This window comes from Oncorhynchus mykiss, chromosome 10 (genome assembly GCF_013265735.2).
Source record: "Oncorhynchus mykiss isolate Arlee chromosome 10, USDA_OmykA_1.1, whole genome shotgun sequence".
NCBI classification, from domain to species: domain Eukaryota; kingdom Metazoa; phylum Chordata; class Actinopteri; order Salmoniformes; family Salmonidae; genus Oncorhynchus; species Oncorhynchus mykiss.
In genome coordinates, this window is record NC_048574.1 from 36164875 (window position 1) to 36181843 (window position 16969).

The window sequence follows — 16969 nt, forward strand, 5'->3', positions numbered from 1 at the left end:
TGCACCACCCCAGAAATAACACCCTTGATAGGCGCACTGCTACAAAAAAATCTATACAGGAAACATTCCACTCCAATATCTTTTTGAGTCTTAAAACACACTTCTTCTGCTCCGCAGACACACCAAAAATCTAAATAAGAACACTTCTTGTGACTCTCACTGACTCCATACTTTCCTCCAACACATTCCAGATTTTCCTGGAGACGATAAACGGATTTCCTAAGTAGCATTGATCCAAAACCCTGACTCCGACTAAAAACGAGTCTAGTGGTTTCCTATTTTCCAACATAGCTTAACTTCTCGTTTCTCTTTTCTTCACCAATGGGTCCCACTCATTCTCACTTTCTGTACTATTAGCTTCATGGGTCACTAGCAGTTTCAAACAAAACCTCAGTTTCCTCCATCTTCCGTCACGTTCCCCCAGGCAAATGTACCACTGTTCCAGTGGTTTTAAATTTCTTAATTTGATCACTCTGTTGTGCGGAGAATTTTCCTGTGCAACAGGAAATGCAAAATGTAGTGTATTCAAGGTTTAAAAAGACTTGATTTGCCGTAACGAAAAATGTATCAACCCCTACAAAAAATGTCCATTAATTATAATCAACATAATAATTGACATTTCCTGTTGATGCAGGATAATTTTCCTGCTGTAGCAAACTGGCTCAAATTAAGATCCTACATTTGTAATTGGTGCCCTAATAGTGGTAAGCAGTATTTGGTTTATCAGTTGTTTTTTTGTACCCATTGCCTGATTTATAAAAGTCAACAAATGACAAATGAATTGATATGCTTTATCTCGTTTTTGTACCCCAGTGAAACAGGAAGCCATACAAGGCCACAATAGAGATATCAATTTAAAAACAAAGAATGTTAATGCAGATTCAATTTTGTTTATTTATTTATAAGAATCTTTAGGGGTGCCAAAGATTTTGGCACGTATCTTTTTTAGATGTTTTAATTATTTCTCTCTAATACAATTGAGTTAGTATAAAATTATGTAATTTCAATTTTTTTTAGCTTACAATATACACTGAGTATACAAAGAATTAGAACAGCCTCAATTGGTTGGGGGTATGGACTCTACAAGGTGTTTCGAAAGCATTCCACAGGGATGCTGGCCCATGTTGACTCAAATGCTTGGCTGAATGTCGTTTGAGTGGTGGACCATTTTTGATACACATGGGAAACTGTTGAGCGTGAAAAGCCTATCAACTTTGCAGTTCTTGACACAAACCGGTGCGCCTGGCACATACTACCATACCCCGTTCAAAAGCAGCTACTTTTTTGTCTTGCCCATTCACCCTCTGAATGGCACACACACACAATCCATGTCTCAGTTGTCTCAAGGCTTAAAAATCCTCTTTTAACCCGTCTCCTCCCCTTCATCTACACTAAATGACATCAATAAGGGATCATAACCTTCACCTCTGGATTCACCTGGTCAGTCTATGTCATGGAAAGAGCATGTGTTCTTAATGTTTTGTACACTCAGTGTAGTTCAGTATCTGTACTATTTATTTTATATAGTATTTTTTGTTAATCTTTATCAAGCGATCCAATAATTTTGGTTATGACTGTAACTTACTGTCATTTGGGGGGCAGGTAGCCTATCGGTTAAGAGTGTTGGGTCAGTAACTGAAAGGTCTCTGGTTAAAATCCCCTAGCCGACTAGGTGAAAAACCTGTCGATGTGCCCTTGAGCAAGGCACTTAACCCTAATTGCTCCTGTAAGTCGCTTTGGATACGAGTTTCTGTTAAAAGACAAAAATGTCTATTCTGACTTACAGTTTTTGGAGGCTGAGTGTTTGGTTGCCAGTCACAGTTTGACAGTTAGAGAATTGACCCGGCTACATCCTTTGAGATATATCCTAATATTTAGCATTGATTGCTGTAATAGTGAGTGTGTTGTATGTGTCACCGGTCGGTCTGGCTGTACTCTACAGTGCATGTGTCTCCAGTGAATATGAGCTACTGGAGAGGCAGCTCTGTGTGAGTAACATCCAGAGCCCATTCCTGCTCCTTCTCCTCTGTGTATCTTTGCATCAAAGTCACCATGATATAAATGATTATTTCCCTTTACTTTATTTCCCAGGATGAATTGCTCCGACTGGCCTCAGTCACAGACTCCTCTTCCCTGCGGGATGCCATCAGAAAGGCTCTCCAGGCTGTCCTTTCTGAAGTGGTGTGTTTCTACTGTCTCCGTCATGATTTATATCTAAAGTCTGTCTCCATCCTACTCACCAACATACTGTATTCTCCCTTGGGTAGAGCTTACAGAGAAACAGGAAACCAAGTGAATGACACAAAACAGGCCAAATACCATCCACTTGTACAGTTGACCAAGTAATGAAGAAAATGTCAGAAATATTCCAACCATATTTTCTCCTGCTTGGTCTTAAAGCATACATACACTCCCCTCCATATGTATTTTGGCTCTATACACCAGCATTTTGGAATTTAGATCAAATGTTTATATCAGACAACAGTACATAATGTCACCTTTATTTCAGGGTATGTTCATATATCTGTTTCACTGTTTAGAAAGGAACTCACTTTATGTACAGTATCTACTCCCCCCGTGTCATAAGTATTTGGAAAAAATAGCTTACAGAGTATTAAAGTAGTCAAAACTTTAGTATTTAGTCCCATATTCCTTGCCCACAATGACTACATCAAGCTTGTGACTACAAACTTGTTGGATGCATTTGCTGTTTGTTTTGGATTATGTTTTGCCCAATAGGAACTGAATGGTGAATGATGACTGGAGTCCTTTTCTTTCTAAGTGAGTAGATGAGATGTTTCTGAACACTAAATTAATCATGATAATGCCATGATTAAGAAGAATTAAGAATGAACAGTGAATAATGATGAGTGAGAATGTTACATGCTAACCTCTCACCATTGCCACTAACAGGGTAGGTTAGCATTTTATATCATACCCCCAAGACATGCTAACCTCTCACCATTAACACTAACAGGGTAGGTTAGCATTTTATATCATACCCCCAAGATTCTTACTCACAATAAAAGTGACTACAAAATGACACAAGACATTATTCCTCATTCAGTTCCTATTGGGCAAAACGTAATCAAAAATGCAACCAAAACAAACCACAAATGCTTCCAACAAGTTTGTAGAGCCACAAGCTTGATGTAGTCATTGAATGTTAGGAATATTGGACTAAATACAAACTTTTGACTAAACGTAATACACTATAAGTGAATTTGTCCAAATAATTGTAGACTTGCTGAAATGGGGGCACTAGAAACAGAAAGTGCTTTCACAACAGATATGTATGAAAATACCCTCAAACAAAATCTGACATTCTTTACTGTCGTCTAATATTAAACATTATATCTTGAATGAGAATACCAGAGTTTTTAGCTTTACTGTCCAAAAATACATATGGAGGGGAGTGCATGTGGTTTTTAATCCCCTCATTAACAGGCTGCCTTCCCCCCCTCTCTCTTATAGGACAGTGTATACGTCTATCTATTAGATGCAGAGACAGGATGCTTGTGGTGTGAAGAACCACCTCATGAGCTACAGAAGGAGGGGAAACTCAGGTAATAGGCTGATGTGGTGCCCAGTTGACCTGTACTTCAGACAGTCATAGTTTAGTCTTCATTTTCCCTCAAGTGACATTGTTTGTAATGTAATATATCAGCCAAATGCATTGTGTCTTTTTATAAAGACTACCTGTCATTTATGACATACAAGCAATATTCTATAATATAGGAAATATCTCTAATAATATGTTATATTATCTAGATGGCTTTGGTTGTTACCTAACTGGCTAAAAGTGAATTAGCTAGCTAGCTTACCAATTGACCCAGATTGCCAGCCAACTTTTGGTATACTAATTTGGCAGACAATATTGGAAGAACATTTTAGGTGCTCAACTTTTGGCGGACAACTTTTGGTATGCGATGCAATGATATTGACCACATTTGGTGGGCAATTTTTGGCGCTCAACTTTCAGGGGACAATCCAATGCAATGACATTGACCAAAAGGACCATCGTCAAAATAACTTTAGCTGAAGTTAATTAACTAGGCAAGCTGGCTCCCATGTCTCAATCCCAGCAATGTGTCATGTTTTTGGAACACAGTCACAAGTTGACAAGCTAGATAAGCTATATTAGAGGTGATGATCAATGTGATGATGATTAGAGGTGATGATCAACATGATCAAGCAGTTGCTCATCAACAGATAGTTTTCTGATAGCATGACCATCTGTAGGGCATCTATAGATGGAAAATCCGGACTATCCAAATAAAGTGTGACCAATCAATAAAATATTTGTCTCTCTCAGGAATGTGGTTGTCCTGCAGAGGAGAGTACAGTGTGAGGGTCTTCCTTCCTCAGAGCTGCAGGAGCAACAGAGAGAGAGACTAACAGAACCACTGCAGCAGGACAAAAGAGGTGTGTGTTTGTTTTTGTCTATCTGTCATAATAATTTGGTGGGTGTTTATAATTGTCCTATTTCACACGTGTAAATTTAAAATATGTTTTTTGCATATTCCAAATTTACCTGAGAGACCCTCTGAGAGGGTGACCCTGGAGGAATTAGGGTTAAGTGCCTTGCTAAAGGGCACATCTACAGATTTGTTCACATTATCGGCTTGGGGATTTGAACTAGAAAGCGTTCTGTTACTGGTCCAATGCTCTAAACTCTAGGCTGCCTGCCTCCCAGTATCAGTATCTGTGTGGGTTGCAGCGTGAACAACAGCAACTCTACTCTAAACGATTTGAGAGAGTTCAAGGAGAGTTCAAAAGAGTGCACAGTCCTCCTCCAGGTTAATACGTCCCTCCTCTCCACCCTCTCATTTTCTATAATTTTCTCTCCATCTTCTCCACCTCCACCCCAGTGTTGATCATTCCAATTCTGGACCGGGACCAAGGAGTAGCTACCGCCCTCCTCTTGGTGAGCATGCTCCACTGAACCCTCTCACATCTCTGCCTTACAGTGTGAAAGATAATACTTTCTAAAACTCTGTGTCTTCTCTATTCTAAAAGGTTTGCTGTACACTGCCCACTATAGCTCAGGAACAAAGCCTTGATGTCCTGGAGAAACATGTGAGTCTGAAATGCCTTCTCCAGACCCACCGGTCCTTTCATGGGATCACATTTGGGGACAGCAAGCATGCTCTGAATGTAGCTGACATTTGCTGGTATAACTCTGATTGTCTCTCACAGGTCACCATAGCCTGTAAGAGAGTCCAGGCTTTGCAGGGCCAAAGGCTCACCCAGGGGTCAGAGGTCAACAGGACACCATTTCTCTCCCTGAACAGGAGGACAACACCTGATGTGGACTACAGTGCACTGGATCATCAGATCCTGAGGCTTTGCGGTATGATAGTGGGATTGGAGACATGCACCTGTATTTTGTTGTCTATGCAGTGGCAAGAAAAAGTATGTGAAGCCTTTGGAATTACCGGCATTTCTGCATAAATTGGTGTTCATCTAAGTCACAAAAATAGACAAACACAGTCTGCTTAAACTAATAACACACAAACAATTATAAGTTTTCATGTCTTTATTGAACACACCGTGTAAACATTCAGTGTAGGGTGGACCCTCCTTCGGCAGCACTAATTTCAACCAAACCTTTTCTGTAGTTGCGGATCAGACCTGCACAACGGTCAGGAGTAATTTTGGACCATTCATCTTTACAAAACTTTTTCAGTTCAGCAATATTCTTAGGATGGTGGTGGTACCGCTCTCGAGGTCATGCCACAGCAATTTAAATCGTGTTGAGGTCAGGACTTTGACTGGGCCACTCCAGAAGGCACATTTTCTTCTGTTGAAGCCATTCTGTTGTTGATTTACTTCTGTGCTTTGGGCCATTGTCCTGTTGCATCACCCAACTTCTGTTGAACTTCAATTGGCAGATAGATAGCCTTACATTCTCCTGCAAAATGTCTTGATAAACTTGGGAATTAATTTTTCAGTTGATGATAGCAAGCTGTCCAGGCCCGAGGCAGTAAAGCAGCCCCAAACCATGTTGCTCCCTCCACCATACTTTACAGTTGGGATGAGGTTTTGATGTTGGTGTGCTGTGCCTTTCTTTCTCCACACATAGTGTTGTGTGTTCCTTCCAAACAACTCAACTTTAGTTTAATCTGTCCACAGAATATTTTGCCAGAAGCACTGTGGAACATCTAGGTGCTCTTTTCCGAACTTCAGACGTGCAGCAATGGTTTTTTTGGACAGCAGTGGATTCTTCCGTGGTGTCCTCCCATTAACACTATTCTTGTTTAGTGTTTTACATATCGTAGACTCATCAGCAGAGATGTTAGCATGTTCAAGAGATTTCTGTAAGTCTATAGCTGACATTCCAGGATTCTTCTTAACCTCATTGAGCATTCTGCACTGTGCTTTTGCAGTCATCTTTGCAGACGGCCACTCCTAGGGAGAGTAGCAACAGTGCTGAACTTTCTCCATTTATAGACAATTTGTCTTACCATGGACTGATGAACATAAAAAGCTTTCAGAGATACTTTTGTAACCCTTTCCAGATTTATGCAAGTTAATAATTATTAATCTTATGTCTTCTGAGATCTCTTTTGTTAGAGGCATGGTTCACATCAGGCAAAGCTTCTTGTGAATAGCAAACTCAAATTTTGTGGGTGTTTTTTATAGGGCAGGGCAGCTCTAACCAACATCTCCAATCTCGTCTCATTGATTGGACTCCAGGTTAGCTGACTCCTGACTCCAATTAGCTTTTGGGAAAGTTATCAGCCTAGGGATTCACATACTTTTTCCAAACTACACTGTGAATGTTTAAATGATGTATTCAATATAGACAAGAAAAATACAATCATTTGTATATTATTCGTTTAAGCACACTGTGTTTGTCTATTGTTGTGACTAAGATGAAGATCAGATCAAATATGATGACCAATTTATGCAGAAATCCAGGTAATTCCAAAGGGTTCACATACTTTTTCTTGCCAATGTAGATACATCAATGCTGAGTATTGGATAATGGTAGATAAGAATATATTATAAAATAATATAAAGTAATGACTTCATGTTGATTCTTTCACCTTCTTACTATAGGAGAGTTGTATGACCTGGATGCTGCCTCTCTCCAACTAAAAGTCATTCGTTATGTGAGTCTAGACCCAAAAATAAACTGTGAATGATCAGAGCTGGTTGATTGTTTGATTGATATACAGTGACTGTTTGACTGAATGGGTTGTATTGTTGTTTTCACAGCTGGAGGAGCAGACTCAATCATTGTGCTGCTGTTTACTTCTGGTATCAGAGGATAACCAACAGCTGTTCTGTCAGGTACACATACACACACAATATTCAAAAACAAAGCAAAAGTTGCAAAAATAAACAAACAATAACAGGTTTGTTGGATGTCTTTGTTATTCCTCAGGTAGTTGGAGACACGGTTCTGAAGGCAGAGATCAGTTTCCCAGTAAGTTACACAACACAGCCCTTCTTCCCCTCTGACATTACCACCTGTGCCCCTGCTGCTGCCCCTTACTCAGCCTGACCCTGTCTATCTGTCTGGGGTCCAGCTGACGTTTGGCCACCTTGGTCAGGCTGTGGAGAAGAGGAAGAGCACCTCCCTGCAAGACGTCAATCCAGTAAGAACACTGAAATGTTCCTGAACAGTATTGTGGTGTTTTGTAGTCTTACAGTAAGTAGTAGGTTTGGATGTGTTTGATGCTCGTGTTCTCTACATCTCTGCCCCTTTCCCTTCTTCTCTGGGCTGATACTGTAGGAGGAACACCAGCAGCTGAACAGCACTCTGGGATTTGAAGTTCTCTCTATGCTGTGTGTTCCTGTTGAGTGTCGGGCCACCACCAAGGTTGTGGCCCTCGCCTGTGCCTTCAACAAAAAAGGAGCAGACAGGTATTTATCTGTGTGTTTGCGTAAGCATGCATACTGCTGCCTGTGAGTGTATGCCTGTGTGCATGGATAGTGGCATCTGTGTGTGTCTTACTGTAAAATATTGTGTGTGTGTGTGTGTGTTTGTCATCCTTCAGACACACAGAGCTGGATGAACACATAGTGCAGCACTGTTTCCGCTACACATCCTCAGTACTGACCAGCACACTGGCCTTCCAGAAGGAACAGAGACTGAAGTATGAATGTCAGGTAAGGAGACGCTACCTGACTGCATTCATTGACCACTGAGCCAATACTGTACTGTGCTAGCCTTGCTCTGCTCAACTGACCTTTGTCCATAACAATCCCTAACCTGGTGAGAATCTTTAGCTAACCCACAAATACACGTCTGGTCTTCTCAACTGTTACCTGTGTCTGTTTGGGTTCATATAGGCACTGCTTCAGGTCGCCAAAAACCTCTTCACACATTTGGGTGAGTATCATACTTAACCTATTTTTAGTGGCACAATGTCATTTGTTATAACAACAGTTATTTATTTCTGTCTCCAGATGATGTATCAGTCCTGCTGAAAGAGATTATTGCAGAAGCCAGGAGTCTCACCAGTGCAGAAATGTAAGTACTGTATTACCATAATGCTATCACAAAGATGCTAACAAAAGCGTTAACATTGATTAATATGACCCTTCTATCTCTCCTCCAGTTGTTCTGTGTTCCTGTTGGACAGTGTCAGCCATGAACTAGTTGCCAAGGTGTTTAATGGAGGAGTGGTTATCGATGAGGAGGTGGGTCATCATCCTAAACTCACTCCCCCCAAATCTCTAATCCACAGACTTTTATCTTAGACAAAATGGTATTGTATATGACTGTTTTTCAGTCACTGTTTTTCAGTCAATTTCCATAGTGTAATGGCCTCTTTCTTGTCATCTCAGACAGAGCTGCGTATCCCTGCTGACCAGGGCATAGCAGGCCATGTGGCCACCACAGGGAAGATCCTCAACATCACAGATGCCTACTCCCACCCTCTCTTCTACCGTGCCGTGGACGACAGCACAGGCTTCAGAACACGCAACATCCTCTGCTTCCCCATAAAGGACGAACATGGAGGTCTGTCTCTCTGTCTCTCTTTTTTTCTGCCCATTTTTCTTTCTTTCTCTCTCCATTTCCCCGTCTCCATATTTCTGATCTATCTACTGATAATTGTATATCTCTCATCTATCTCTCTCTCTCTCTGTTCAGAAGTGATTGGCGTGGCTGAGCTGGTCAACAAGACGAATGGACCATGGTTCACCCGTCTGGATGAGGACTTGGCCACAGCCTTCTCCATATACTGTGGCATCAGCATCGCTCATGTGAGTGCACAGTCATCCCCTTTGCTTATCCTATTGACCTTATAACTGATTATTACCTGAAATCATGTTTTTTTTGTATAGATTAAAGGGCCATCCACACCAAGGACAATAACTATAAAGATAATTATAATAATAAATTATACATAACTTTATTTTGAGCATCCACACCAGTGGACCGCTAATCGTTCTGCAGTACACCTGTCGATCAGCTGATTAACGCATCCTACTGCACGCTGTAGGCCTTGTAATAAGGTAGTAACACAAGACCATTCAGTGCTTCAATGTACACCACCGTTCAAAAGTTTGGGGTCACTTAGAAATGTCCTTGTTATTGAATGAAAATACATTTTTTTGTCCATATCTCAAAAATATAAGATTAAGACGGGCAAAAGAACACAGACACTGGACAGAGATATGGATTTTTCTTTTCAACTCTGACTAGAAGGCCAGCATCCCGGAGTCGCCTCTTCACTGCTGACGTTGAGACTGGTGTTTTGCGGGTACTATTTAATGAAGCTACCAGTTGAGGACTTGTGAGGCGTCTGTTTCTCAAACTAGACACTCTAACGTACTTGTCCTCTTGCTCAGTTGTGCACCGGGGCCTCCCACTCCTTTTTCTATTCCGGTTAGAGCCAGTTTGTGCTGTTCTGTGAAGGGAGTAGTACACAGCGTTGTACGAGATTTTCAGTTTCTTGGCAATTTCTCGCATGGAATAGCCTTCATTTCTCAGAAGAAGAATAGACTGATGAGTAGCAGAAGAAAGTTCTTTGTTTCTGGCCATTTTGAGCCTGTAATAGAACCCACAAATGCGGATGCTCCAGATACTCAACTAGTCTAAAGAAGGCCAATTTTATTGCTTCTTTAATCAGAATAACAGTTTTCAGCTGTGCTAACATAATTGCAAAAGGGTTTTCTAATGATCAATTAGCCTCTTAAAATGATCAACTTGGATTAGCTAACACAACGTGCCATTGGAACACAGGAGTGATGGTTGCTGATAATGGGCCTCTGTACGTCTTTGTAGATCTTCCATTAAAAATCAGCCGTTTCCAGCTACAATAGTCAGAAGTCTGATCAATAGTCTGACCAATTTTGTGTTATTTTAATGGACAAAATAAATGTGGAAATTTGCAAGTGACTCCAAACTTTTGAATGGTGGTGTACATGTAATATTGAAACTCATATTTAAATGTAGTAATTCAACAACAAACGCTGTTTAGCCTGCACATCTTTTACATCATGTCATTGATTATGCAACCCTTTCGATTAGTTATTGGTCTATTCTCAACAGTTTACAAGGTCCAGAAAGGCATATTAACAGGCCAGTCATAGTGTGTATTTTGTCAGAATGTATTGTCAAATATGGTACAAACTTGTCAAATATGGCCTTCTCATGCGCTGTTTGTCGTGAATCATCATTCTCCCAAGTCGTCCTATAATTAATGTGGCCACCAATATGCTCACACATGCCCAGTTATTCAGGCAAGATTACCATGCACTCAGCCGTCTCTCTTCACCGAGCAGCCTCTCGCACCTAGAACCAAGAAAACTTCAAGAGAATGCTTTTTCGATTGGTTGTCAATTTTTTATAATCAAAGGGATATGGAAAAGAAATCGCTTTGAAAGTGATCCAAACGATAGCTCTTGTAATCGTTCCCCACTCTTTTTGTAGTTGTCGTTGTACTATGAACGCTCCTGTTCACTTGAATTAGAACAATAATAAATACCAAAAAGTTAAAGTTATCGTCCTTACTGTGGATATTGATAAATTGTTTAACAATAATTTGTCATCAACAATATTGTCATCATGCTGAATGACTCCTCTGCTTTCTGTTCCTCCTTAGTCCCTCCTGTATAAGAGGGTCGATGAAGCACAGTTTAGGAGTCAGCTGGCCAATGAGATGATGAAATACCACATGATGGTAAAGCATCCAATCAGAGCTCTTCTTCAACCTATTCAACTTATCTCTTCAATCTATGAATGCAGATCCAGCCATTTTGTTATATTTGGCAGTTAATGTCCAGACCTTTGACCCTGTCTCTCAGGTGTCAGATGAGGAAGTGACCCGGCTACTGACTGTGGGCATCCAGGCTGTAGGGGAAATACACCCCAGCTTCTCCAGCTTCACCTACACACCTCGCTCCCTGTCAGACGATAGCACACCCACAGTGAGACAGTCAACACACAATCTTGGAGAAAGACACTGGTAGTGTGTATTATTTCTGTTTACTCATGTCTCTCGATTATGCCTCCTGTTCCTAGGCCGTGATCAGCATGTTTGAGGACATGGGCTTCATAAACACCTACAAGATCAACATGAACACGCTGGCCAGGTTTTGTCTGATGGTGAAGAGAGGCTACAGGGATCCTCCATATCACAACTGGATGCACGCGTTCTCAGTCTCTCATTTCTGCTACCTCCTCTGCAAGAACCTGGAGCTATCCAACTACCTAGAGTAAGAACACACAGAGAAATGCATTTAAAAACGTTACGATAAAGTGAAACACCCTCATGAACACTTCAACTCACACTGCAGCGTCCTCTTTCAGGGACATCGAGATGTTTGCTCTTTTTGTGTCCTGCATGTGTCATGACTTGGACCACAGAGGGACCAACAACTCCTTCCAGGTGGCATCGGTAAGATCCCTCATACCACAAACACACAGACTCCTACGCTGTATGTAGCTGTTCTATTGCCCACTAAGCACAGTTTGACACCGACCGTCTTTATTTTGTATTGTTTTTGGTGCGGTCCCGACAAGCCTTGATTTCAACATCCACCAAAGTAGATCATAGACGTCTATGTTTGGTTCAGATTTGTTCTGGTCCGGACTAGCCTTCATTTCAACATCCGGACACGTCCGGTTCGAACTGGCCTATATTTGGCCCAAACATAGATTTGGTCCGGTCCGGCACATTACAGTAGAGCACAGTAGAGTACAGTACAGTAAAGTAAGGAAAAGTAAAGTATAGCTAAGTACAGTAGAGTACAGTTTAGCACAGTATAATGTAGTGTATTGTACCCTACTTTACTCTAATGTACTCTACTAAACTGTACTCTATTCTACTGAATTAAACTGCACTGTACCGTACTCTACTGTGCTCTTCTGTACTGAACTGTGCCGTACTGTACTATGCTGTTCAACTTGTAAAACATGGCCTACATGTCTAGGATCTGTTCAGATTTGGTCTGGTCCAGACCGACCAAATTTGTACTTATTTGGGGACTGAGCTCATTATAATAATATCCAGGAGGTGTTTGTTTCTACATTTATGTCACGTTCTGACCTTTATTTCCTTTGTTTTGTCTTTATTTAGTATGGTCAGGGCGTGAGTTGGGGTGGGCAGTCTGTGTGTTTTTCTATGTTGGGGTTTTGTTCAGCCTAGTATGGTTCTCAATCAGAGGCAGGTGTCATTAGTTGTCTCTGATTGAGAATCATACTTAGGTAGCCTGGGTTTCACTTTTGGTTTGTGGGTGTTTGTTTCCGTGTGAGTGTTTGTTGCCACATGGTACTGTTTTGTTCATGTTCACATTTATTGTTTTGTATTTCATAGTGTTCAGTTTATGTCTTAAAATAAACGTTATGGACACTAACCACGCTGCGCATTGGTCCTCCGATCCTTCTCGCTACTCCTCCTCAGAAGAGGAGGAAGAATGCTGTTACAATTTACATTTAGTTCATTCATCAGACGTGCTTATCCAGAGTGACTTACAGTCAGTGCATTCAACTAAGGTAGATAAACAATAAAATATCACAGTCAACATGTCACAGTCAAAACAAAATTCTGTAACCGTTAATGAGAGTTATTGTATTTGAAGTGGTCTGTTGGTTTATTTTGTAGCTTGGACTACTTTGAACATCGCTGCCACTTTTAGTTGGCTCCTCTTCAGTTGGCTCCTCTTTCCTATATTAAATTGATTTAAACATTATTATTGTGATATAATTCTTACTTCATTGAGAATGTATTTGCAGTTTGAAGGACAATTCCACCACTTTATAACCAGTTATTGTGCTGTAAGTACCTGTATACACTGAGTGTACAAAACATTAGGAACACCATCCTAATATTGAGTTGCACCCCCTTTTGCCCTCAGAACTGCCTCAGTTTGACGGGGCATGGACTATACAAGGTGTCGAAAGTGTTCCACAGGGATGCTCAGCCAAGATAGCATGATGTAAAACGACTGCACCGTTTTCCCCCACGAATCTCCTCATTGTTTCACAGCAAAATGATTTACATTTAGGCTATTGTTTATATGTGTATTCCACACTATGTTGGGGTCAGAATCTGTCAACCCCAATACATTGATGTCATCCTCATCAATCAACTGCATTACGGGTAAAAACTACTTTAATTACCACTTTCGATTTCTGTATGCTGATACGAATGAGTTCATTTTTCTAAACCTGAAAAGGGACAACTTCTAAATGTTATGCAGTGAAAACAGCCAAATATAATCAGATTTTAGAAACCAAATTGTGGGCCTGTTATACATCAATTGTGACGGATTTGACAAAGTACCACAAATCCCCGATCTCTTTCCAGGATTTCAAACTAATTTCTGTGTCTTTGAAATTCCTTACACGAGGTATCATAAATGTTTTTTATTTGTGAACTTGTTCTGATAGCCTTTGGTCAAAGTTCATGTTTGTTATCAAGGAAGTTGTCAGGAAGTTAATTTGTGTTTATACAGGATGTACCGCCCCCACCTACGGTCAACCAATCATGTAATTGTTACAAAATTTGGGAGGCGCATGGTGATGCTGTACGGAGCAATTTGGCCTCCGCAACCTCCCGGAGGCCCCGCAATTGCATTTTCAGATCAAGCATAAATTGGCTTTAAGCTTATGTCATAAATTATGAGTGCATTTCACATTACTTTTGTGTTGTAATCATATTATAATGCTTGCATGCCGAATATATGTTTATATATTGTCACCAATCAACTGCATTACAATAAAGAACCATTCAAATTTAGATGCAAACAAAAGCTAACAAAACGTTACTGTATCTGATGGTTAGCTAGCATGCTAGCTCGACTGCTACACCTAAAATAATAAGTGTTTGCAACAATAACAGCCAAGCTTAATCTTAGTGACTGTCTTAAACAACAGTCCAAACAACATTTAGGCCTGTTAGAACAACATGTATCATGACATTTACAGGCTAATCACTACAGAATCATAGTCTCTAATGATTGAAGCCTGTATCTTTGATGCTAACATTAGCAATGCTAGCTAGCTAAGTAAAGTAGCCAACCTTGCTGCATCTAAAGTATTTTCAACATTGACAGGCAAATACAACACTGTAGAACTAATAAAAAGTATGAAGTTAACAAGTAATTCACTACAAAAATATAGGCTATTTGGAAAGAATGCAATGGCCGGAGTTGCAACTTTATCTGTGATGGTGGGAGTGGTCTTGCCAAATGGAGTCATGGGAGTTTGCTGGAGGAAGCTGATTATAAATATAATATCTATAGGTTTTTGGAAGAAGACAACCAGAGCAACATATAGCATAAGCAGGCTGTTCCAATATGATCATAAAACTGCAGATGAGTTATATAGATAGCTGAAAATGACTGTCCATTAAAACTTTTATTAGTCATCTCAGAGATTCTACTTGAAAACTTCACAAACAATTTCCAATTTTGCTCATCATTAAACAGTCAATAGACATGAAATCATAATACTGCACACTGTGTAAGACATTAATAAATACTTTTTAATAACAACCCAAATGTTAAAAGTGGCGGAGTTTCCCTTTAAATTTAGCCATAGAATCCATGACCAACAAATAAACATAATGTAGTTTACTGGAGTCACACAGAAGCATGCATTACAAAAACAATCAGTTTTGTCTTCTCTTCTCCAGAAATCTGTGTTGGCTGGCCTGTATAGTTCTGAGGGATCTGTGCTGGAGGTAAACACAAAGTATCATGAACATAAATGTATTATGTGTGTCCTTCATTTAAAGGTAAAAGGTAAAAACATGAGTTGATTGCGCACTGGGTATTTGCTGTCCTCTAGTGGATATAAAATGTAATTGCAGCCTCACCACTGACTATTGGCTTTCATTTCCAGAGACACCACTTTGCTCAGGCGATCGCCATCCTCAACACCCAGGGCTGCAATATCTTTGAGAAGTTCTCCAGAAAGGTAAGACAAAGGCAATGTAAGAACATTCCTCTTTTCTAGTTGGTTTTGTACTATTTTGACTCTGTTCCTGTGTTGTGTTTTTGGTTGCCAGGACTACCAGAGGATGCTTGACCTGATGAGGGACATCATCCTGGCCACAGACTTGGCTCATCACCTACGGATCCTGAAGGATCTACAGAAAATGGCAGATGGTAAGTCATCCCCCGGCCCATACATCCTGTCTGAGTGTCGTGAGCGGTAGGAAGGTAGATCTTCATTTCTACAGCTCTTCCATTTCTTATTAGAGCTCCTGAGTGGTGCAGTGGTCAAAGCATTACTACAGACCCTGGGTCGATTCCAGGCTGTATCACAGCCGGCCGTGACTGAGAGTTCCATATGGCGGGGCACAATTGGTCCGGGTTAGGGTTTGGCCAGGGTAGGCAGTCATTGTAAATAAGAATTTGTTCTTAACAGACTTGCCTAGTTTTTTAAAATTGAATTGTACCTTTATTTAACTAGGCAAGTCAGTTAAGAACAAATTCTAATTTACAATGACGGCCTAGGAACAGTGGGTTAACTGCCTTGTTCAGGAGCAGAACCACAGATTTTTACCTTGTCAGCTCGGGGATTCGATCTAGCAACCTTTCGGTTACTGGCCCAACACTCTAACCACTAGGCTACCTGCCACCCCACTATTAAATAAAGGTTCAATAAACATTTAATTAGATCATATTGTCTGTTTTGTCTTCCAGTGGGCTACAACACCAAAGAACCTCAGCACCATAACCTGCTACTGTGCCTGATCATGACCTCATGTGACCTCTCTGACCAGACCAAAGACTGGAAGACCACCTGGAAGATCGCAGTAAGTACCCACTCAGATCTGACTCCTCTAATAAGAATTTTGGGGGTGCTTATATTTGTCATTTTATACTCGTGTGTAATGGAAATGTTTTTTGGGGGGGATATTCAAATTCCCCCTGAGACACCTGCAGGAAGTGGGGTTGCACCCCTGGAGCCATTAGGGTTAAGTGCCTTGCTCAAGGGTACAGCGACAGATTAAAAAAATTCTTCACCTTGTTGGCTCCGGTATTCAAACCTGCAACCTTTCGGTTACTGGCCTAATGCTCTAACCTTGAGGCTACCTGCCGCCGCTAAACCAACTGTGTTCACCCCTCCTCCTTATTGCATTTACATATATTTTATTATTGTTAGTAAGATGGTCTCCATGTAGTATGCTAACATGAAACTCATGTTTGTTTTTGTGACAGGGACTCATTTACAAGGAATTCTTTTCTCAAGGAGATCTGGTATGTATGTAATTTTTTATGAATGCCAAAAATGGTATCCATCATATTGTTCTCTGTGTCCATGTAGTACAGGAACCTTTACAATGTCCTGTGTGTGTGTGTCCCTGTGCTTGTGGCTGCAGGAGAAGGCTATGGGGAACCGTCCCAGTGAGATGATGGACAGAGAGAAGGCCTACATCCCAGAGCTACAGACAGGCTTCATGGAGCACATAGCCATGCCCATCTACAAGTGAGCCTCTGACTGATCTGTAACCCCCATATCTAGGAGATGAGTGGTGTAATTGTTAACTCAGAC

At 40.8% G+C, this 16969-nt stretch overlaps 1 protein-coding gene across 1 annotated transcript in view; it reads left to right on the plus strand.

Moving 5' to 3' along the window:
* The window catches only part of LOC110533099 (cGMP-dependent 3',5'-cyclic phosphodiesterase), a 41394-nt gene that overhangs the window by 23206 nt on the left and 1219 nt on the right, over positions 1 to 16969 (plus strand). The window contains exons 2-28 of the mRNA XM_036990171.1: positions 2092 to 2181; positions 3475 to 3566; positions 4316 to 4425; positions 4872 to 4927; positions 5020 to 5079; positions 5200 to 5353; positions 7066 to 7118; positions 7225 to 7299; positions 7394 to 7435; positions 7539 to 7607; positions 7745 to 7875; positions 8010 to 8121; positions 8305 to 8344; positions 8422 to 8485; positions 8574 to 8655; positions 8803 to 8977; positions 9110 to 9222; positions 11067 to 11144; positions 11269 to 11391; positions 11486 to 11679; positions 11774 to 11861; positions 15102 to 15149; positions 15311 to 15385; positions 15477 to 15576; positions 16117 to 16229; positions 16636 to 16674; positions 16797 to 16903. Of these exons, the coding sequence (XP_036846066.1) occupies positions 2092 to 2181; positions 3475 to 3566; positions 4316 to 4425; positions 4872 to 4927; positions 5020 to 5079; positions 5200 to 5353; positions 7066 to 7118; positions 7225 to 7299; positions 7394 to 7435; positions 7539 to 7607; positions 7745 to 7875; positions 8010 to 8121; positions 8305 to 8344; positions 8422 to 8485; positions 8574 to 8655; positions 8803 to 8977; positions 9110 to 9222; positions 11067 to 11144; positions 11269 to 11391; positions 11486 to 11679; positions 11774 to 11861; positions 15102 to 15149; positions 15311 to 15385; positions 15477 to 15576; positions 16117 to 16229; positions 16636 to 16674; positions 16797 to 16903 (2483 nt within the window). The remainder of the gene's footprint in view (positions 1 to 2091; positions 2182 to 3474; positions 3567 to 4315; positions 4426 to 4871; positions 4928 to 5019; positions 5080 to 5199; positions 5354 to 7065; positions 7119 to 7224; positions 7300 to 7393; positions 7436 to 7538; positions 7608 to 7744; positions 7876 to 8009; positions 8122 to 8304; positions 8345 to 8421; positions 8486 to 8573; positions 8656 to 8802; positions 8978 to 9109; positions 9223 to 11066; positions 11145 to 11268; positions 11392 to 11485; positions 11680 to 11773; positions 11862 to 15101; positions 15150 to 15310; positions 15386 to 15476; positions 15577 to 16116; positions 16230 to 16635; positions 16675 to 16796; positions 16904 to 16969) is intronic.